At 38.1% G+C, this 19,407-nt stretch overlaps 1 protein-coding gene across 3 annotated transcripts in view; it reads left to right on the forward strand.

Annotated features, from left to right (window-relative positions):
* The window catches only part of LOC127171019 (activin receptor type-1C), a 56,024-nt gene extending 38,595 nt beyond the window's left edge, over nt 1–17,429 (forward strand). For 2 of the 3 annotated variants that reach the window (XM_051119421.1, XM_051119422.1), the window contains 7 exons: nt 3,477–3,719; nt 3,922–4,152; nt 8,360–8,527; nt 9,243–9,399; nt 9,882–10,006; nt 13,124–13,254; nt 14,259–17,429. In XM_051119421.1, the coding sequence (XP_050975378.1) occupies nt 3,477–3,719; nt 3,922–4,152; nt 8,360–8,527; nt 9,243–9,399; nt 9,882–10,006; nt 13,124–13,254; nt 14,259–14,384 (1,181 nt within the window). In that variant the 3' untranslated portion in view covers nt 14,385–17,429. The remainder of the gene's footprint in view (nt 1–3,476; nt 3,720–3,921; nt 4,153–8,359; nt 8,528–9,242; nt 9,400–9,881; nt 10,007–13,123; nt 13,255–14,258) is intronic. The other variant, XM_051119423.1, reaches the window with a different exon arrangement.
* The last annotated feature ends 1,978 nt before the right edge of the window (nt 17,430–19,407 follow it).

A 19,407-nucleotide genomic window follows, 5' to 3' on the forward strand; every position in this document is an offset into this window, starting at 1 on the left:
GAAATAATCTTCTCTAGACTTCTTTAGACAGTTTTGACGGACAGGGTCGTAAAAATTCGGTCATGATCTATTATTACCCGTCATATTAATTTTCATATTTTAATTATAATAACACACTTAATTGCTTTTATTTTGTTTTATTTTGTTCACACTTTTTAATTATGACCCTAATGAAAGATTTAGGCATATGCATTTATGTTAAGAAAACAGATGAACAGATGAGACTACATAACTTTTCATGTTCATGCCACACCCCGCAGTGACAGCGATTTTAATATATTCTCATTTTTATGAACCAATATTGATTCGTAAATACCAGATGATCTTTTGGTCTTGATGAATGAACAGTACATGCGCCTCCCATCCAATAAATCGCATTAGGCTAAGCTTTGTGTTACTTTTGATATGAAACAAAGTCGCAGATTTTTATGTCCATTTCATTAGGAAATTCAATTTTTGGATACTTGCCTAGGCGTAATCAAACGCATAGCAAAACATTTGTGACAGTGTCATTTTTTTTCTGGATCCAGTGCTCTGCTGCTACACTGGAGTGCACTCGCCACCAACTGGACATGGGTCAGAATTACAATTAGAAGTTACAATAGTGTCGCCAAGACTGCTGCTTTACTCCTTTCTAATGAGGCTGATAGTGAAACGACAGCTCTCTTACATCTGTTTTTGAACAGTCAAAAACCAGTCAGTATCTGGTGTGACCACTGTTTGCCTCACGTAGTGCAACACAACTTCAAATAGAGTTGATCAGGTTGTTGACTATGGCCTGTGGAATGTTGGTCCAATCCTCTTTAATGGCTGTGCGAAGTTGCTGGATATTGGAAGGAACTGGAACATGCTGTTGTGTACGCCGACCCAGAGCATCCCAAACATGCTCAGTGGGTGACATGTTGGGTAAATATATGGTGGCCAATAGCACTGCTTTCAGAAGTATCTGAACAGTCTGACTGGGTAGCATCCATAGTGGCCACTCACAAGAAAAACTCAGATGAAATAAGACTGTGTATTGATCCCAGAGACCTGAATAAGTTCCTAAAATGTCCACATCACCCAATGCGCACAGTGGAAGAAGTGGCAAAATGGCAAGCCTCACAGTATTCTCAGTGCTAGATGCCAAGAGATACTTTTGGCAGATCTCACTGGACCACAAGTCTTCCCTACTGACAACGTTCAGCTCACCATTTAGATTCAGATTCCTTTGGATGCCCCTCGACATTAACTCAGCCAGCAAAGTTTTTTAGCATGCTGTGGAGGGGGTAGGATCTACAGCTCAGTACTCACTACTCAATACTCATGAGTGCTAATAAATAAGATACAATTTTACTCTTACTAGTACTTTTTACTTTTACTATATATATATATATATATTTTTTTTTTTTTTCCACCACTGGCAACTGTGCCATCAATATTCTGTATGCTGCTATAATGGTGTGTCACTATCATATTCATATTCGCCCAACAGTCTTGGCAGTAAGAATTTTAAATGGCTCAATAAGGCACCACTCGCCCCTCTATATGATCAACTAGTGCTGGTCAGTTCTGAATTGACTGTTTCCTGACTCGCAGTGTAAGTTTGCTTTTGCAACAAGTTTATATCTACTCGTTTAATAACTTTTATCATGGAATTAGTGGGTGCGATACTCCAATGGGTTTAGTGGACTGTTACCTCAGCTGTTAACCTGCAAAGTGGTGTTCAACTAGGTCGTATAGCATGTTCACAGTCTGTTGTGACTGGCACACAAGCTTCTGTCATTCTGCACAAATGATCGTCCTTATAGGTTACATCTACGTGAATAGCTGTTGTACACATTCACTGTGTAATAAGCATAGACGGAAATCCGTCATCGTTTTGTTGGTTTTGTCAACAGAGGTATCCTTTGCAGGGAAAAAAACCTATACCAAATTTGCTTAAAAAAAAGAGGGTGCATCAATGCGTATTACTCTATACATGTTATAGCCTGAATGTTCCTATTTGCATCACATGTATTGTTGTGAATGGGGAATCAAGCCAGTCCGCTGTTCTTGTACTCTGCATGTATTTGCAGTAGTCTTATGCTTTTTTAAAACTTTTTTTGCCTTAATTTATATAGAGCTTTTACCAATACAGATTGTGTCAAAGCAGTTTTAAATAGAAAAAGAGTGTGTGAATAATGTAAAAGGATGACACTAAACACTCAATTTTCAGTTTAAGGCAGTTCATCAGTGATGCCATTATCCAGATCAGTTTAATTAACATAGTATCTGTGCACTATGTGCACTAGTGTCCCCAACTAAGTAAGCCAGAGGCGACAGTGGCAACAACCCAAACTCCATCTGTGACAGAAATAAAGAAAAAAAACCTTGGGAAAAACCAGGCTCAGTCAGCTGGTAGTTTCTATTGAACTGTTTTAGACCCTACTCTGAAGTATCAGCTAATTTAGTTCCCCCAAATGGAGTTCCTAGAGCTAAATACATTCCGAGTTCCTGTAGTGCGAACACACTAAAAAGCAGGAACTTCCACCAGTAGTTCTAGTAACTATAAAAATGGTGCGAAAGCCCCTATAGAGCAGCAGTCTGCCTCTATTTTGCATTCTTGCCATTGGTGGATAAGTTCTCGCCTGTGGGGTTTTATAAGTCTTCAGAAGATTCAAGTAAGGAGGGTAATCATGCTATGAGGCTGTGTCTCGTTTCCTCTTCTCAGAGAGCAGAGGTAACCAGAGACGTTTTCATGCTACACTGCCATATATTCAGGCAGTGCTAGTGAGATTTGTATGTACGAGTTCTCGTTTTTTTTTTTAATTTTCTATAACATATGGTATAGTTAACCAATTTCAATCGAGGAACAATAGTGTTGTTTACCTGAATATTAGCACGATTGCTAATGTGATGCTGATTTTATGCAATTCAAAAACAAAAAGTTAATGTTAAGTGAAAGATCATTATTTTCTGATTTGATCTATATCGTCAACTAAAATGGGTTGATACACCAAATATATTTACATGAAGAGCAAATGTGGTTGGGATTGACATTATCAGAAAAGATGCCTTTTTAAATACAGCACTATTTCCGCTTTGGGTTTTTGAAAATGTCCCAAATATATTGTAATGTCAAAAACTGTGACCCTTTTCTGACATGGTTCTCACTAGGGCTACACAATAAATTGCATCCGATTGTGAGGCGCGTTTAGTCAGTAAAGTTGGTTATGAGCATGATTTTGTGTAGCTTGTCAGTGATTTACGGCTCTGTGTATTAATTGCAGCTCCAGCTGAACACACGTGATGGAGATTTACTACTAATAAAAAGTACCGGCTTTACTGACTAAACATGCCTCACAACTGATGCGATTTATCGTGCAGCCCTAGTTCTCATCAACCGTTTTTGCTTTACATGTACTGCAATCAACATTTACCAAATGTCATCACCATATTAAAAACATTGCATGAGAAGACCAATGTATGTTTATGTGTTTGTGTATTTGGTGTAGAGCCACCGCCTGAGGGATCTGGGTGGAGTCAGCTGGAACTAGCTGCCGTAATTCTTGTGCCATCGTGCCTGGTGTGTGTAGGTGTCATTCTGGGAATGTGTGCTGTACAAAATCTGCGATGCAACCACATCAAAGCCCACAAACAGGATCCAGAAGAACCCCTGGATGACCAGACTTTGGTGTCACCTGACAAATGCCTAAAAGAGCTTATCTATGACATGAGCACCTCTGGCTCGGGATCAGGTATGAGAAGGGTGTGCTCATCAAAACAAAAAACACAGTGCAAATGTATGTTTTTCTTAATGGCGTGAATCTAAAAAAATAACTGAATAGTTCACTCAAAAAAAAAAAAAAAAATGAGTGAGCTTTAAATAGGAGCATAGACATATATATGGGCATATATATGTTAACCCTTTAAATCACAGCTTATGTAATATTCTTTTAGGATTGCCCCTACTGGTCCAGAGAACGATTGCTCGAACAATTGTCCTCCAGGAGAGTATTGGGAAGGGGCGCTTTGGGGAAGTGTGGAGGGGAAAATGGAGGGGGGAGGACGTCGCTGTGAAGATCTTCTCCTCACGAGATGAGCGTTCCTGGTTTCGTGAGGCTGAGATTTATCAGACCATCATGCTACGACATGAGAATATTTTGGGGTTTATCGCTGCTGATAACAAAGGTATATTGTGTGATTTCGGTGTCTGAATGCATGACAATACAGTGGGGCAAATAAGTATTTGATACACTGCCAATTTTTCAAGTTTTCCCACTTACAAAGAATGGAGAGATCTGTAATTTTTATCGTAGGTACACCTCAACTGTGAGAGACAGAATCTAAAAAAATACAGAAAATCACATTGTATGATTTTTAAATAATTAATTTCCATTTTATTGCATGAAATAAGTATTTGATACAATAGAAAAATAGAACTTAATATTTGGTACAGAAAACTTTGTTTACAATTACAGAGGTCAGACGTTTCCTGTAGTTCTTGACCAGGTTTGCACACACTGCAGTAGGGATTTTGGCCCACTCCTCCATACAGGTCTTTTCCAGATCTTTTAGGTTTTGGGGCTGTCGCTGGGCAACACGGAGTTTCAGCTCCCTCCATAGATTTTCTATTGAGTTAAGGTCTGGAGACTGGCTAGGCCACTCCAGGACCTTGAAATGCTTCTTACAGAGCCTCTCCTTAGTTGCACTGGCTGTGTGTTTGAGGTCATCGTCATGCTGAGGGAAGGTGGTTGTTGCCCAAAATCTCGCAATACATGGCCCCATCCATCCTTCCCTCAATACGGTGCAGTCATCCTATCCCCTTTGCAGAAAAGCACCCCCAAAGCATGATATTTCCACCCCCATGCTTCATGGTTGGGATGGTGTTCTTGGGATTGTACTTATCCTTCTTCTTCCTCCAAACACGGCGAGTGGAGTTTATACCAAAAAGTTCTATTTTGGTCTCATCTGACCACATGACCTTTTCCCATGCCTCCTCTGAATCATCCAGATGGTCTTTGGCAAACTTCAGTCGTCTGGACATGTGCTGGCTTCAGCAGGGGGACCTTGCGCACGCTGCAGAATTTTAATCTATGACGGTGTAGTGTGTTACTAATGGTAACCGTTGAGACTGTGGTCCCAGCTCTCTTCAGGTCATTGACCAGATCCTCCCGTGTAGTTCTAGGCTGATCCCTCACCTTTCTCAGGATCATTGATACTCCATGAGACGAAATCTTGCATGGAGCCCCAGTCCGAGGGAGATTGAAAGTCATCTTGAATTTCTTCCATTTTCTAATAATTGTGCCAACAGTTGTTGCCTTCTTACCAAGTTGTTTGCCTATTGTCTTGTAGGTCCTGAGGCTCGAAGAGTGGAGGCTACACTAGTGTGATCTGACAGTGATTTGGCAGGGCAGAGTTGGATCTGTTGCTTCGAAACAGCCCAGTGCCCTGTTTGGTTCTGTCCCTTCCATCACTTCTGAGATGCTTTTGCATAACAGTGGCTATGAGTCAACCTGAACATTTTCTGCTCATACCGACTGCTCTCAGCAGTTCTTCTGAGGGTGAAGAAAGACAGGGTGCATATTCTGTTAGTTGCTCCATTTTGGCCATTCCTGGTTTGGTTTTTGCACCTGTTGTCTCTTCTGGAGAGATTTTCTTGTAAGATTCCAGTTAGGCCAGACACATTTCTCAGGCTTGGGGCACTATATGGCATCCTCATCCAGGGATGTTGAATCTTTGGGTTTGTCCTCTGAATTGAGCACTCTGACTGATTCTTGATTGATGCAAGGATTGGATCTGGTTCACTGGCCTACTGGTTCAGCACTGGCATTCCTTTCAAGAGTTTGTGAAGTGTAAATGTGGCTGCAGTTGCTGCTGAGCATGTTTAAGCAATTTGAGTCAGCCTCAGAGATGTTTTGTACTCTTAAAACATTATTGGCTTTTTTCTCCCTCAGTAGTCCTCCCTCTCTCATTAGCCTTTAGAGATATTTGCTGGCCTTGTTAATGAGCTCTTCCTGTATAGATTTTGCTTCTGGTTTGGTGAAGGTCTTGTTTTGACCTATATTACTATATATAGTCATAGTTGTGTTGACTTTGTATTGCTTCCAAGCTGTTTTGTTACAGTCCTACATCTCTCTCCTTTGAGTCTCGGGAAAGTAAAATGTTGCACAGGTTTGCCCAGTTAGAGCAATAAAGGTTTGCTCTGATCATACGAGCTGGTGGAGTAAGTCTGAGCAGTTATTTGTTTGCTAAGGTGGTGATTGCAGGGGAGCTGCTGTTACCCTTGCAAAGGATATCTCATTTGGGAGAAATGCAATTTGTAAACCTTTGTAATGAGGGTCCACTGAATGGCAAGTTGAAGATGAATCCAAGTGTAGCTTTATTATAATAAGTGCTTCAGCACCTCATCCATCAGGGCTTCGGGTTAACTGGGAGAAGAGAATGCTCTCTAAAACTTTTTCAGAGGCTCCTGGGGCATATAGCAACCGCAGTCGCAGTCACGCCGTTTGCTACATATGAGCCTGCTTCTGCACTGGCTGCATGGCTGGATCCCGAGATGGACCATTTGCATCGTGGCACTTTCCGGGTGGGCATTTCCATGGATTGTCACTGCCTATTTAGCCCTTGTCAGACACTGTCTTCCTACAGGCAGGAGTGCCCTTAGATCAGGTGTTGAGACACGTTGTTGTCAACATGGATGCCTCCAAGACAGGCTGGGCTGCCGTATGCAGGCAATTGATATGGCACTGCAGCCTTGGGCTTCCTCCCAGTGAGCCTCCTTGCACAGACCCTGTGCAAGATCAGGGAGGATGAGGAGCAGGTCCTGCTGGCTGCGCCTTTTTGGCCCACTCGGACCTGGTTTGCTGACTTCACGTTCCTCGCGACAGCCCCTCGCCGGCGGATTCCCCTGAGGAAGGACATTCTTTCTCATGGGAAAGACACCATCTGGCACCCGCGACCCAATCTATGGAAATTGCATGTCTGGCTTCTGGACGGGCAGGTTAGACCTCTATGGCCTTCCCCAGGCCATGGTAGATACTATCACTCTACAATGTAGGCCTACGCTGTGATGTGTGGTCTGTTCGTTGAATGAGGTTCCTCTCGCAGAGAGGAGATTTTGCTCCTGATTGCGCTCACTTTTATCAAGAGGTTGGGGATCTGCATGCATTCTTGGTCAACGAATCGTGCCTTGAGTGTGGGCCGGCTGATTCTCACGTGACCTTGAGACTTGAGACCTTGCCTGGTTATGTGTCCAAGGTTCCGACCACTCCTTTTCGAGATCAGGTGGTGAACCTGCAAGCGCTGCCCCCGGAGGAGGAAGACCCGGCCTTGGATTTGCTGTGTCCCGTTTTTACATGGAATGCACCTGGAGCTTTAGACGCTCCAAGCAGCTCTTTGTCTGCTTTGAAGGTCAGCAGAAGGGGAATGCTGTCCCCAGAAGTTGGCACATTGGGTGATGGATGCCATCACCTTGGCATACCAGTGCCAAGGTGAGCCGTGTCCCCTGGGAGTGAGGGCTCACTTAACTCAAGAGTGTTGCCTCCTCCTGGGTTTTGGTGGACGGCACTTCTCTCGCAGACATTTGCAGAGCTGCGGGCCGGGTGACACCTAACACTCTCGCAAGATTTTACGATCTTCGTGTGGAGCCCGTGTCCTCCCGTGTGTTGGGCAACATCAGGTAACTTGCGGGAGCCTGGCTTGGTGTTGGCTTGCAGCGCCATCCCAGTTGTTCCCCTCGGTGGACTCTGGGTCCTCCGTTGCCACGCAGTCCAAACTAGACAGAGTGGTCTGTCACTATGTCTGGTTGCGGTTTCCCTGCCTCCCTTCTGGACTTGGCATTAATGTCCCAGTATTTCCATGTTTTTTTCCCCACCATGTTCCTCTTTTTCGTACTTTCCCAAGTTTCTCCACAAGACTTTACCTTTTGTCATTGAGCTCTGCCCCTTAACGTTTGCTTCAGAACCCTGGCACCCCTGGTGGGCACGTTATCTGGCTTACAGGGCATTGGGAAGGTTACATATTGAGCTTCATTTGTTCTGACACACTTGCCTGTCAGCATTTGTATCTCAATTATGTAACACAGTTCAGGTTGTGTTTTTCATAGGGGCCCCATGATGTCAGTCGACGTAACGTCAAACGTGACTGACTGAAAGTGAGGAATATATTTATTTGCTTTTTTGAGTTATTAAATCAAAACTAAATTAAATTTCAAGTAGATTTTTTTTAAATTATGAAACCAAAATTAATACAAAGAGTACAAGAACTTGAAAAACTTCTAACTGTCTGCATACGTTTTGAAATAGGGTTTTAAATAATCTTGAATGTGTTTCTCCATCTTGTTTGAATGTCCTGTATTGTAATCGATCTATTTTTTTATTTTTTTGTCTTTTTTCAGATAATGGCTCATGGACACAGTTGTGGCTGGTGTCTGAGTATCATGAGCATGGGTCTCTCTTTGATTACCTGAACAGATACACAGTATCAGTGGAGGGGATGATAGTTCTGGCACTGTCCATTGCCAGTGGCATTGCGCACCTCCACATGGAGATTATTGGCACTCAAGGTGTTGATCACACACAGTAGGAATATGGGAATAGCCAATGAAACAGTTCGATTTTTTTTTGTGTTTGGTCTTGTTTCTCTGTGGGAGGAAAACCTTTACCGGGAGAAAAACACTTAGCTACAGAAGTACATCCACCTTGGACAACACAGTGCAATAAATGTAATAAATGTAGTTACATCTTAAGTGTAATACTAATCATAGAATAAAACTTGTTGTCTGGCAGGTCTTGGTTGTAATTAAAGACATTGTAGTCTTTAAAGCCCATGCTAGAATAATTGTTAAAGATCCAGGCAGTGGTCTGTGAAGCATACCGTCATCCTCACTGTCTGGCTGGTATTACCAGATTGATAATGGTGCTTGTTTATGGAGACTCCAAGACATCCAGCCAGTTTTGTAGCTGGTCTTGAATGCATGAACTAGCTCTACTCATACTCTAGCTCTACTCTCTAAATATTTGGTATTAATCCTCATTTTTTGCTTTAATTAATGACTTGCATGTTAACACAAATAGCCACAGCCAATTAGTACATACACACAATAAATAAATAAATAAATAAATAAATAAGTAAATAAAACCTGGAATAAAAGTGTGACCTTGTGTTGTGAATTGTGTCTTAAATATACTGGAACACTAAATTCTACCTTTCTGCATGAATATGCCTTGTCAGGTATATGATGTGTGCTGTTATTAAATTGCATATTGCTCTTGGGACAGGGAAGCCTGCCATTGCCCACAGAGATGTTAAGTCAAAGAACATCCTGGTTAAGAAGAATGGAACGGCGGTGATTGCTGATCTTGGTCTGGCTGTCAAACACGACTCCAACACCAACACTATCGACATCCCCATTAACCACAGAGTGGGCACCAAGAGGTTAGGCACTATTTTGCTTACATAAGGTAATTATTACTTTTTAAGTATTGAATCATAAACACTTCCGTGGAGGAGCCAGTCACTGTATTTGAGTGAGCTGTTTCTCAGTAAATGCAGACATGATAAAAGTGTTGGTTGCATGTGTAGACAGGTGCTATAATCTGACTATTAAAGACTTTCTATTTACTATCATTGTCTGTGTGTTTTAGCCTTTGGATTTGTGTATTCAAGATTCATGATTGATAGACAGCATGCATCTTTGTATCTACAGTATGTGTATCTGTGTGTGTTTGACTATATACCAGTTTTAGTATGTGTGTGTATGCTCTGTTCCTCTCTTTGAACTCTGTATGCACTTTCTGTCTCTCTATAAGACACGTGTCATTGTTTGCTTTAAGGTGTATGAGGACATCTTTATGGAGGTTAATGCGTTCATGTGGTGTGGGTACATTACTCTAATGTGAGTGTGTTTGTTTCTGCAGATATATGGCTCCCGAGATCCTGGATGATTCCATAAACATGAGCAGCTTTGAGTCATTTAAGCGTGCTGATATCTACTCACTTGGCCTGGTGTTCTGGGAACTTGCTCGCAGATGTTCCGTCCAAGGTGCCTTACTGTGTTAAAGAGTGTTCAGATCCCAGTAAATATACACCAGCAGTGAACTGATTTAATTTATGTTCTTATTTATTGACGTTTAGAGTAAAGAAGGGTTCCCTCTATACTGAAATGGCTATCGATTGATAGATAGAAATGCTACTTAACAAACAGATAAATACGTAATCATGACAGTTTTAACTGTACACTGTAAAAACAATTAATGTAAAAAAACAGTGAATGGCAGCAGAGGGTACCAAACACTTACCATTAATAGAAATAATGGTTAAAGACAGTCAATGACTGGCAGAAGCAGCTTCCAAGCAAAAACTGTAAAACTAAATTCAAATATACTACATTTTCTAAAAATTATTTTCAAATTTCTTATAAATGTTTTTTTTTTTCTTTTTTAAAATTGTTGCTTTACAGGTATTGTCTGGATTATCATCATGAAACATTCTCTGTGAAATTAAAGCTTTTTTTGCAATTAACCTCTAGCTAGCAACAGCACACATGCAAATCCTAATTATCTTAACTATCACTGCATCAGCAACTCCACAGTTACAGCCTTCAAAAAAATGACATGCAGCATAATATCAACATTTTATTGTCTTCTGGACTAATGCTTGCGCTCTACTTTTCAGGACAATGGTAACCTAAAAAACTTAGAAAACAGAAACCCTTTTAATCCCAAAAGAACATTAAACACTAACAGATCTTGATGTTTAATTGAAATTAATAAAGTTTGAAGTCACTGCTGTGGAGTTCGGCTCTTGACCCCGAGATTTTCTTAAAGGGGTCATCGGATGCTAAGTTCACTTTTACATATTGTTTGAACATTAATGTGTGTTGGCAGTGTATGTACAAATCTACCCTATAATGATAAAAATCCATGCAGTGGTTTTTAATTAATTTGTAAAAATAATATTCCCTTTTTCAAATCGAACCATTCTCAGATGCCTGTCAGTGTGCTGTCACACTGACAGAGGCCACTCTCATGATAGTTGCTTGACATGAGCGTTTTACCTCAGATCAGCTGTAACAGTCCGCCCTCTGTGTTTCAATGCTGGAGCAGGGATGTAAGTTAGACAAGAGTATCTCCGATTGAGGTGCTGTGTTGCTGGATGTAATAATGAACGTAGTGGTCGTCATTTACTCCCAACATCTGAGCCACTGAAGATGCAGTAGATTACGTTTTTTGTGAAGGGAATGCCCCTCCCGATCTACATATATATCCGTCTATGTTTGCGCAAATCATTCGTGATCCAGCTTTTTTTTTTTTTTTTTAGGAATCTTTGCGATCGCCTTTCCTAATAATTTGTTAGTTAGCAAGTTTAGCGGCTAAATGCGGCTAAAGTAAACAGACTCGTCAATCATAGAGAGAAGAGAGGGGCGGGGCGAGCAGAGCTCATTTGCATTTCATACCCTGAGGAATTATACCAACTTGTGGAAAATGGGCATCCGATGACCCCTTTAATAGTTTTTTTTGTTTTTTTCACCGGTTGCTGTAACTGTGTTTCTAAAGCACATTTGTTATGGAAAAACCAGCAAAAAAGGTTCTGATCAGATGAAGTTGATTACGTACTATAAACAATCTTGTCATTGTATAGTGGCTTGATTCACTGACCTCATCAGAAATTCAGTGTTTGAGCATGTTAATTAAAATTATTAAATTCATTTTTTGTAGTCTTACAAGTTTAATGCATGAAATCCAGTCCTGCTTTGCTATTTTAAAAATTTGTTTGTCATTTTGAAGAAATTATTTAGACAAGAATATGTAGAGTCACAGATATCAAGAATCTGCATATGAATCTCAACAATGGTGACAATCAACAAATATTCATATTAGCCCTGATCACTGCAAAACAAGCTTTTTGTTGATTGTCACCATTGTTGAAATTTATGTGCTGATTCTTGATGTTTGTGTGCGTCAAAAAGCCTCCATTCAAGACGCTTAAAAATATATGATAAAAAAATAAACTTTTGCTGTCATAACATCACAAAAAATGCAAAACTAAAAGCTAACATATTCAGCGAATAATAACCATGATATGCTCAGTGAGTCAGGTTATTATATGATGATTTTTTACCAGTTTTTACGATAACAAATGTGCCTTACAAACACATAGTTACAGCACCCAGAGAAAAACTGAAATTATAAAGTCAAGGGTCAAGAGCCTAAAGCTTATGTTTATCTCCAAAATGGTGACTTCAAACTTTATTATTTGCAATAAAACATTAACATCTAAACATCTGTTAATTCTCAATAAAAAAGTTTTATATGAAAGGAATAAAGTCAGACTGGTTGGTAATAAGTGAATATGCTGAGATCTGTTAGTGTTTCATATTCTGTTGCTGTCAGTCATGTGACGTTTCATTAATTAATTATTTAGTTAATGAGTTAATATTACGGTGAAGGTGTTTGATTGTAATAATTTAGGAAACGCCTGTAAATTTACAGTGTTTACTTTACTTTAATTTTAAGGTTTTTGTTTGGCACCCTGTGCTGCCAGTCATTTGAGCTTTTTTGCCTTTTGTTTTACAGTCAAGGTGCTTGATCATTACAATTTAGGAAATACCTGTAAAATAACAGTGTTTTTCAGCTTATTTAAATAAGTAGATTTTAATTTACTGCCAGTCATTTGACCGTTTTATCATCTAACAGATTTGTTATTGTATTAATTTCAGATTTTTTTTTTTTACATACATTTACATACAGATTTTACATACATTTGTTTGTAATTTAAGAAAACAGAAAACATACTGTATAAAAATATAGTATTTTTTCTGTATAAAAAAATGTGAATGACTGTAATTTGTCATTAACAGCCTAGTAGTTCATTTAGAGATAATTTTACAGAGTTTTGACTGCATTTCAAAATAGAAAAAAGAAAACAACCTGAAAAAATCAGTTATTTTCCATAAAATTATTATAATTTTTTTTAGTGTAATTAATAAATATGACTGCTAAAATTGACTGCTTACTACCATAACTGTTCAATCCGAATAGTATTCCAAAGGGTCATGTAATCAATAACAAGTTCATACTAACTTTTATTTTTTTTATTTATTTATTTATTTTTTTACTTCTTTAAAAATAAATTCTTATGAATGTTTTGTGCTCTCCAGGAATTTATGAAGATTTCCAGTTGCCTTATTATGACCAGGTACAATCAGACCCATCAGTGGATGATATGAGGAAGGTGGTGTGTGAACAAAAACTCCGACCCAACATTCCTAACCAGTGGCAGAGCTGTGAGGTTTGTGTGATAAATCTACCATTCAGGTGACATTTGATAATATGTAGTATTCATTTATATGAGGAATCTACTGAGCAGTTTACATGGATGTAATAATGCTTCGAAGGTTGATATTACACAAATACATTAATTTTCTTTTGAAAACATTTGAAAAGAACATAGTTAAAGAAAAGGCTCCTCACTGTAAAACTACTACTTGATTTTTTATGTTTAAAACAGTTGGTTTACACCAAAAAGAAAAATCGCTTACCAGTTGCTCACCCTCATGTCATTCCAACCTGTAAGACTTTTGTTTGTCTTCTTGTTCACTGAATATCAACTTTAAGAAATGTTATTTTCCTGGCCACAGAAAATAACTTTACAGTTTTTGGACTTAGCAATATTAGACCGTTGAAGGAACATTAGGAAAACGGCAACAATCTCGGGTGAATCTACGCAATTTATTTAACGGAACACACAATAACTAAACATAAACAAACAGACAATAAAAATGAATAAAAAAAAACCAAGAAAGAAATGTCATACATATGTAATCCTAGTTCCCTGACTATGAAACAAGATAAATGAGATGAGATAAATGTTTTCACATAGATGAAACATCGTTTGAAGTTTCATCTTTAAGATTGATAGCGGCTAAATTGTTTTTGGTATATTTGGATTTTTTTTTTAATTAGTATTTTACTGTTTGGTCTGGTCTGTTTTTTTTTGTTTTGTTTTGTATGGCTGATTTGTGAAAATGTTGATTGTTGTTATAGTGTTAGTATTGTTGTCATGAAAATATTTTTGTTTATTGTTTTTTGATATTTTAAAGGGTTTTGAAACATTTTGCCAAAGGACTGCAGTTGAAAATTAGCCAACTGGCTAACACTGGCACATTTACAGAAATGTTGATTAATGTGTCCTTATAATTATCCTTATAAAAAAAATAAAAATAAAAAATTGTAAGATTTAAGTAGTCAAAAGTATAGAATCACTCATGTGGTGCTTGTTTGTGTTTATGTCAGGCGCTGAGGGTTATGGGTAAAATCATGCGGGAGTGCTGGTACGCCAATCCAGCTGCTCGACTGACAGCACTACGTGTCAAGAAAACTGTATCTCAGGTAACTGTGGTCAAAGACGTTAAAGAGTAACCCAGCAGTCTGGTGCCCCTCTTATCTCTGTCTGTCATTGTTACTGGGACATTTTAGATGCTCAGGTGAGATGCCAAAGATTGCTGGAGTTTAAGAGGGAAATTTTGTCTTGTGATGACACCTGACTAGAATGATGAATGAAAGAGAGTGTATTTTGTTTCTTAGTCAATAGATGGTGATAGAGTACTGATATACTGCTACCTCAACTGATCATGTAAGTGCCAAATGCTTTGAGTTGCACTTGTTATGCTTTGTGCCATTAATGTTTTGCTTGGTGTAACTTACAAATAGATTGTATTTTAAAAATGTATTTTGAAAAGTAAGTCAAAATGTCTTTACACACACACACACACACACACACACACAAAAAATAGACCAACCAACAGGACCAACATTTTTTTTTTTTTTTTTTTTTTTTTTTTGAGACCATGGTTGACGTCAGACAGCGTAATGTGGTCTGCAAAAGTAAGCTTGTTTTTTTAGCCAAGCTTTGTGCAGATTGTGGTTTCCTGGCACTATTTTTTCTACAGTTTTAAACAGCTCACATCACTTTTGATTGTACTGTGTACCTTTAGAAACCTGAAGGATGATTTCCTGTAAACCCTGTCATTTCTAAATGCAAAGAGAATAGTTTGTCTTTTGTGCGTGTGCAGATGTCTGGGACAAACCCTCATGTCTGAAGAGGGAAAAAATGTAACACATCATTCAAAGCCTTTTAACCAGATTCTTCATCTAGAGCAGGGGTCTCCAACCTTTTATAAACCACAGACAGGTGAAAATATTCTTGTGGACCATCTTGGTGTCAGTGGGGTGGGGGTGGGGGGGATGATCAGAACAATCATTAATCATTATATGTATTTTTAATTGTTAATTTACATGAAATCAACAAAATTATGATTCATCAAGCTATTGATGTGGTTGATCATTTTAACAGCTTTATTCAGCACAGAGTGAAGTTCCAGACATTTTACGCCTAGCCTGGTGTGTAGATTCAAAGTCAGGCACAACTTTGATTCCAGTAGTGAGGCCAGACAGCTGTCCATTCATAGATGCTGCTCTGTCTTTACATATTTTAATGCAAAAGGATTAAATTTACCTGATATGTAGTCATTCAAAGATTTGAAAATATCTGCCCCAATTGTACAAGTTGCCACTGAATGCACCCACATCATGCACACTGGCTTGAAATATGTACTGCACATAAACCAGTAGTATTTCCTTGTTGTCAGTTTGTTGAGCTGCAGTGCATATCACAGAGACTCTTTAGCCTGTCTAATAAATTCACTTCAGTGTTATTCATTCTCAGTCTTAAAGTGTTAGCTGAAAGGCCTTCTTAGCTTCAGCAAGATGGTCAACCACCAAGTATGTCACTCTCAGTGCAGCTATGTTTATAGACATTGTGGCTTTCAGCAGTTATTGCTGCTCTGTTTGTTCATGTTTTTCCATTCAAAGTAATTTTTGCAATTTTGACGGTTTCATTGACGTATTAGCTAATATCTTCACATTATGAACATGAGGTTCAGCACATGTGAACTGCCCATAGCCACATATTTTTTAAACAAGTCATCATATTTTTGGTTAAAGGCGGCTGTCCTTTTTATTTATCAGTATGTGTGTTAATGCCATTCCTTGTACTTTTCCTACCTCCTTCACTAAAGAAAATTTTAAGGGGACGTTTGATGCATACTCATCTTAACATTGGCTGAGTCTGCTGCAGTAGTAAAGCTGATGTTTTCTGAAATGACGTGCTCTCTGTAAATTTAGATAGTGGTGCTTGTTTACTAAATAATATAGAGACGTTTTGCTGCACAGATATTTTTCCCAGATTGTTCTTGTGACCTAGTAGCAACTTTATGGCGCCTTAATGGGTTGCAGCCTTGGGGTTGGGGACCTCTGATCTAGAGGACTTCTGAATGCCAATGTGAAATATGTGACTGTGAAAGTGTACATTTTATACATTTAATGTTCAAGTAGAAGTTGTACTTTATTGCACTATACAAAGGCTCCCAGCTGCTGAAAAATAGTAATCAACGTTCGACAGACATTCAGTTACAGATTTCAATAGAGCACCCCAGCATATCTAAAACCAAACATAAAATGTTGTGTATATAAATAGTCATGGGAGTGTACTGAAGAATTGTAGTTTCTCAAAGTTTATAACTGCGTAACTACTTGTCTGCTAAATATTGTGCTTTAAGTCTGTGTGGTTGAACATTTCATGTCTTTGTGATGGTTTACTGAGATGAAAGGCTGTTCACTAGGGATTACTCTGTTAGCAGTCCCGAGGTGTGTGTTAGTGTATCTGACTGTGTGTGATAAATATGCCTTGTAATGTTCTTGTGCATACAGAGTTCTACTTTTTGTACAGCTGTAATCTGGAACATTCTTGTGTGTAAATTATATCACTTCAAATGTCTGATTTATGTTAAAATTGCCTCTGTTGATGTGACACTAACAAAACTTGTATTTATGGGTTTTCCAAACTCTATAGAAGTATATGCATATATTTCATGTTATATTTTAGTCTTAATAAGTCTATCATCTGACAATGAACATAATTTGCTGACTGCTTTGTATAAACATCCATATTCAAATATTTATTTAATCTGTATAAAAAAAGTGTTTTCATTTATTTTGCTTGTTGAAGAATAGTCTTGTTTTATCCTGTTTCAGTCATTTGCAAAAGCATAAAATGCTTAAATGTGGATTAGAGATGTCTGGGAGAAACCAAATCCTTAAAAAACTTAGCAAAATACTGCACCATTACAGCCTGATGCTGTTGAGAAATGTTGTAGCTCACTATTTTTACGTTGGGTATTCAATCTGAGATCCTAACACACGTCTCTGTTTCAGACTTTTACAAAGTGTTCTCTGTACTTTGCTGTCTAATGTTTTGAGAAAGAACAGAGACATTTATATGAGGAGGGTGGAATTATGTAACACATATCCACTTTTTTTCTGATTAGCATTCTGTTTTGTCTGTGTTAGAGTATTTAATTTTCTAAAATGTAAACCATAGAGCAATAAACTACTTTTCTTGATTCATCTGTCTCACAGTTTCTGATGTTTCTTTATTTGGTGTTTGCTTAAAACAGTTCCTTTTTTTCTACAGATGCTGTGTACTAGCGATGTCCAGCTGATTAGGAAAACATTTAAGAAATAAAGATAGATTGTGTAGCATACATTTTTATATATATAATGCCACCAAATCTAGACTGTTGAACAGAGATCTAATTAGTTAGCATTAGTTAATGCACTAACTAACATTAACTAACAATTTTCAATGAATTTGTTAATTACAGTAATTTTTTATCAACATTAGTTAATAAAAAATACAATTATTCTTTGTTAGTTCCTGTCCATTAAAGAATATTACCAGACACAACTTTTGATTTTAATAATCAATACCACTAATAAATGCTTTATATGTATTTTTCTTTGTTAGTTCATGTTACATGTTACATTCATGTACATTAGTGCCCACTGCTATTATTGGCTAACAGTTTTGCTTATAAAATAACAGATGGACACTGTTATGATGTACTCTGAAAACAACATGGGTCATTTGGGTTAAAAACATAAATACTCAGTATATATCAAATGGTCTGGAACAGCAAATGCAATAGTGGTAAAAACAGCTTTATTCAAACTTATGTGATTCAGCATTATTGTTGGATTCAAAACAGTCAGGCTCAGCAAGGCATCATCTTTTACTTTCAGTGTCTCTAAACAGCCTGCATCTACTGTCTTGTTTAAAAATGAAACGATCAGGAGCTCTTTCCTAATTTCACCTTGTTTACACCGTGTTTGCAGTCATGTTTCAGGGGTGGCTCCCCCTCTGTAAAAATCAATTTCCTCAGGAGACATTGCATCAGGGCCCCCCCTGCCTGTCAGTCCCTTGGAATCATCTTAACCTTCCCCCCACTTACAGCTCCCCTGTGTAGAAGCAGGTGTTGATCTTCTCCTGCAGAGCAAGCTTCCGCCTCACTATTACGTTCATAACGTGGCACATTCCAAAATGAGTCATTTTCTGAGCATGGTTTCAATTAAAGCGGTTTTTAAACTAATTAAAATTTTGAAACTTGCAGGATGTACATTGACCTGTTATATGTCAAAAGATCATGGGAAATTTGATTTTTCAGTATATGACCCCTTTAAATATCTTTTGTTGTGTTTTGCAACAGAAAAAAAAAAAAATCATGCAAGATTGGAATGGCATGAGCCTGAAATTTTGACCAAACTATGTCTTCAAATGAACAAGCAATGTTGCTGATAGCACCACTTTTTAGTAAATTATTATTATTATTATTATTATTATTATTATTATTTGACTCTTTATATTACTGTGGAATTGGAGGAAATAATTTCCCTCTCATTTCTTATGTGTGCTCTGACCCAACGTTACCTTTAACTGTTAACCCTAAAACATCCTGACTGATGACTAAACTAGGTAGTTCTGCCTCAATAACCTGCAGATATGACAGTTTCAGTCTAACTGTTAAGCTGTTTGTATATTTTTTGTGCATGAGTTGTTTGTCTGTGTTTTAGACCCTTGGCTGATTTTAGTGTGCACTGGAAAATACGTTACATATCTGTGGTTTGGTCTAACATTTCCTTGAATCAACAGGCCTCTGCATCAATGGTGTCACATATTCGAAGATCTGATGAGGGTTCTTGAGATGAGAGTGCAAAATGATGTGGGTATTAGTGCAGACCTTTACCACATCACTGAAATCAGTTTAGAGTGAAGTCCCAGCACTAAAAAAAAAAAAAAAAAAAAAAAAAAAAATCTAGATTACAATTCTGTGTAACTAACTCGGCTATCAAAGATGTATATGACACAGGTTCCTTTGGTGATCCATTGACAGCTTCCATATTAATGCAATGTAATGCTAAAACTGGATTATAACCATGTATGATTATAACAATGTAATAGCAAAGCTTCAAGGCATGCCATGCAATCATTGTAAACTATGCAATTTTGTGGATTTTATTTATTTATTTTACTTTTGACTTTTGGAAT

This window comes from Labeo rohita, chromosome 9, assembly GCF_022985175.1.
Source record: "Labeo rohita strain BAU-BD-2019 chromosome 9, IGBB_LRoh.1.0, whole genome shotgun sequence".
Taxonomy (NCBI): domain Eukaryota; kingdom Metazoa; phylum Chordata; class Actinopteri; order Cypriniformes; family Cyprinidae; genus Labeo; species Labeo rohita.